Source organism: Merops nubicus, unplaced genomic scaffold (assembly GCF_000691845.1).
Source record: "Merops nubicus isolate BGI_N331 unplaced genomic scaffold, ASM69184v1 scaffold6972, whole genome shotgun sequence".
NCBI classification, from domain to species: domain Eukaryota; kingdom Metazoa; phylum Chordata; class Aves; order Coraciiformes; family Meropidae; genus Merops; species Merops nubicus.
Window position 1 is genome coordinate 1 of NW_008591465.1, and position 2,070 is coordinate 2,070.

At 48.4% G+C, this 2,070-nt stretch overlaps 1 protein-coding gene across 1 annotated transcript; it reads left to right on the forward strand.

The window, feature by feature from the left end:
* The first annotated feature begins 232 nt into the window (after positions 1–232).
* Positions 233–585, forward strand: LYRM5 (LYR motif containing 5). Its single transcript, XM_008950262.1, has 2 exons — positions 233–277; positions 370–585. The coding sequence occupies exons 1-2, from the start codon at positions 233–235 to the stop codon at positions 583–585; spliced, it is 261 nt and encodes an 86-aa protein (XP_008948510.1).
* Positions 586–2,070: the final 1,485 nt, after the last annotated feature.

The following is a 2,070-nucleotide window of genomic DNA, read 5'->3' on the forward strand; positions in this document are numbered from 1 at the left end:
TGCGGGTGCCACCGTTTACGGAGCTCAGCCCCGGTTTGCTTCGCTACTAACTGACGGCAGTGGTAAAAAAAAAGGAGGAAAACCAAAGCGCAGCTGGAGCAGACGGAGGCCACGGAGACAGGGGCCTGGCTGAGGCGGGGATCTGCTGACTGCTGTGCTGTGGGCTAACCTCACACCGATTGTTCTTCAGGTGAAAAAAACAGGAGTGTAAAGAGTTCGCTGAAATGTGAAAATGGCCAATTCTTTACGAAGGGAAGTGTTAAATCTGTACAAAAATGTAAGTGTCTTAAACGCCACCAGCCCTTTCCTTAACCAGTCAAAACTCTTTCACTGGGGCACTTGATTTAATTTTTGTTTTCCCCCTTCAAGCTGCTGTACCTTGGGAGGGAGTATCCCAAAGGAGCAGATTACTTTAGAAGCCGTTTGAAAGCAGCTTTTCTGAAAAACAAAGATGTGAAAGATCCTGAAAAAATTAAGCAACTAATTGCACGAGGAGAGTTTGTCATAAAGGAGTTGGAGGCTTTGTACTTCCTCAGGAAATACAGAGCAATGAAACAGCGCTACTACAGTGACGACAGCCACTGACCCTGCCAGAGACTCTGCCTGAAATGATCCAAATCCTTAACAATAAACAATAAAAGGCCTGTAACCTCCAAAGAAATGAAACGTAAATCCTTCCAACCCACCCAAGGACCAGAGGAGGACTTGGCTTCCATCTAAGCAGTCACGTGGAGAGCCTGAGGTCTGTGTTGCGTGGAAGGTGTTGGAGAGAAGCAAGCAGAAGGCAGATGTGCACCTGGGGGAGAGTGCAGGACAGGTGTCCAGAGGATTTTAAACCTGCAGGGGAATTCGGGTCTGTTGATGAGAACAGACCTAGCTAGGTGTGGCCAAATCCACACCTGGTCCCAGGCTCTTTTGTGACAGGATGATATGTGTGCAGTCACCAGAGCCAACACTTGCCTGCTCTGTCGTCCTGCCAAGGGCTTCCAGTGAGACACGTGCAAAGACAGCTGATGTACTCAGGCAACAGATCTAACAAGTCTAAAGTTGCTGTTCATATAAAACTGAGCTCCAGTTAGCAATTCCCAGGTGCCATCTGACAGTCAGGGGCATGAGTCTTGCCAACAAGGTATCCCTGCTTGGGGAGGGGAGGGCTCTAGGCCCATTGACCTACCCAGGTGCTTGGAATTCTCTTCCTCAGAAATAGAGGATTCTAAAGACTAATTTTATTCATGTTGATGAGGTGGGACTGGGTCATAACTTGTGTATTGATGGGCTCCTAGCAGGCTAATGGTGCTATTAAGGGGCAGGGGTGAAGAAAGCTAGCACTTGCTACTCGTGGAGTCTCCTCCTCCAGTTTTGTTGGTAGAACCTCTGGCCATTAGGCCTGATCTCCAGCTTTGTTGATACAACCTCTGGCTATAAAACTTCCACCTCATCCCAGCAGTCAGGGAACTGGGCTGAGTCATAAAACTTCCACATTGCCAGGTCGTGAAACTTCCAGTGTCTGTGCTGTGTCTTGGCCAGATAAGCCAAAGGCTCGTCCTGCTGCCCCTGCTGAGGGTGAGGCAGAGCCAGGGCTGGTAGGGGTAAGGATGCCAATAGGCCCCTGTTCCAGCAGCCCCAGCAGCAGGGAAGGGGCAGCTCAGCCTCCCGTGGGCCAGGCTCTGCTCGCCAGGAGAAAGCGTTTTGTCAGGGGAAGGGAATGACAGCAGCAAGGACAAGAGCCTGGTGACAGGCAGGAGCAAGAAATAACTGAGAGCAGCTGCCAGAAGACGTGAGGCTCAGGGGATACTCCGTTCAGAGAGCGGGCACGGAAATTCTTGCAGAGCAAAACCAGGCCAGGAGTTCACAATAACTATTTTTTATTACATTACAATAAATAGGAGCAGTACGGTTTGACAAAAAAATGACAAATTCCAGATCACCTCACAGCACATACTCCTACAAACATTACAAATTTTAAAACAAACAGTGGTCTTTTTTTTTTTTTTGTCTTTTTGTTTTTTAACTTAATGTCTGGTATGACCAACATTCCCAGGTCACACAACCAAATCATGGAAAAACTGG

Bases quoted from the DNA above. Each gene is read 5' to 3' on its own strand.
- LYRM5 (XM_008950262.1), top strand. From the start codon at position 233: ATGGCCAATTCTTTACGAAGGGAAGTGTTAAATCTGTACAAAAAT. The intron at 278-369 runs GTAAGTGTCTTA...TCCCCCTTCAAG, and splicing joins TGTTAAATCTGTACAAAAAT to CTGCTGTACCTTGGGAGGGA.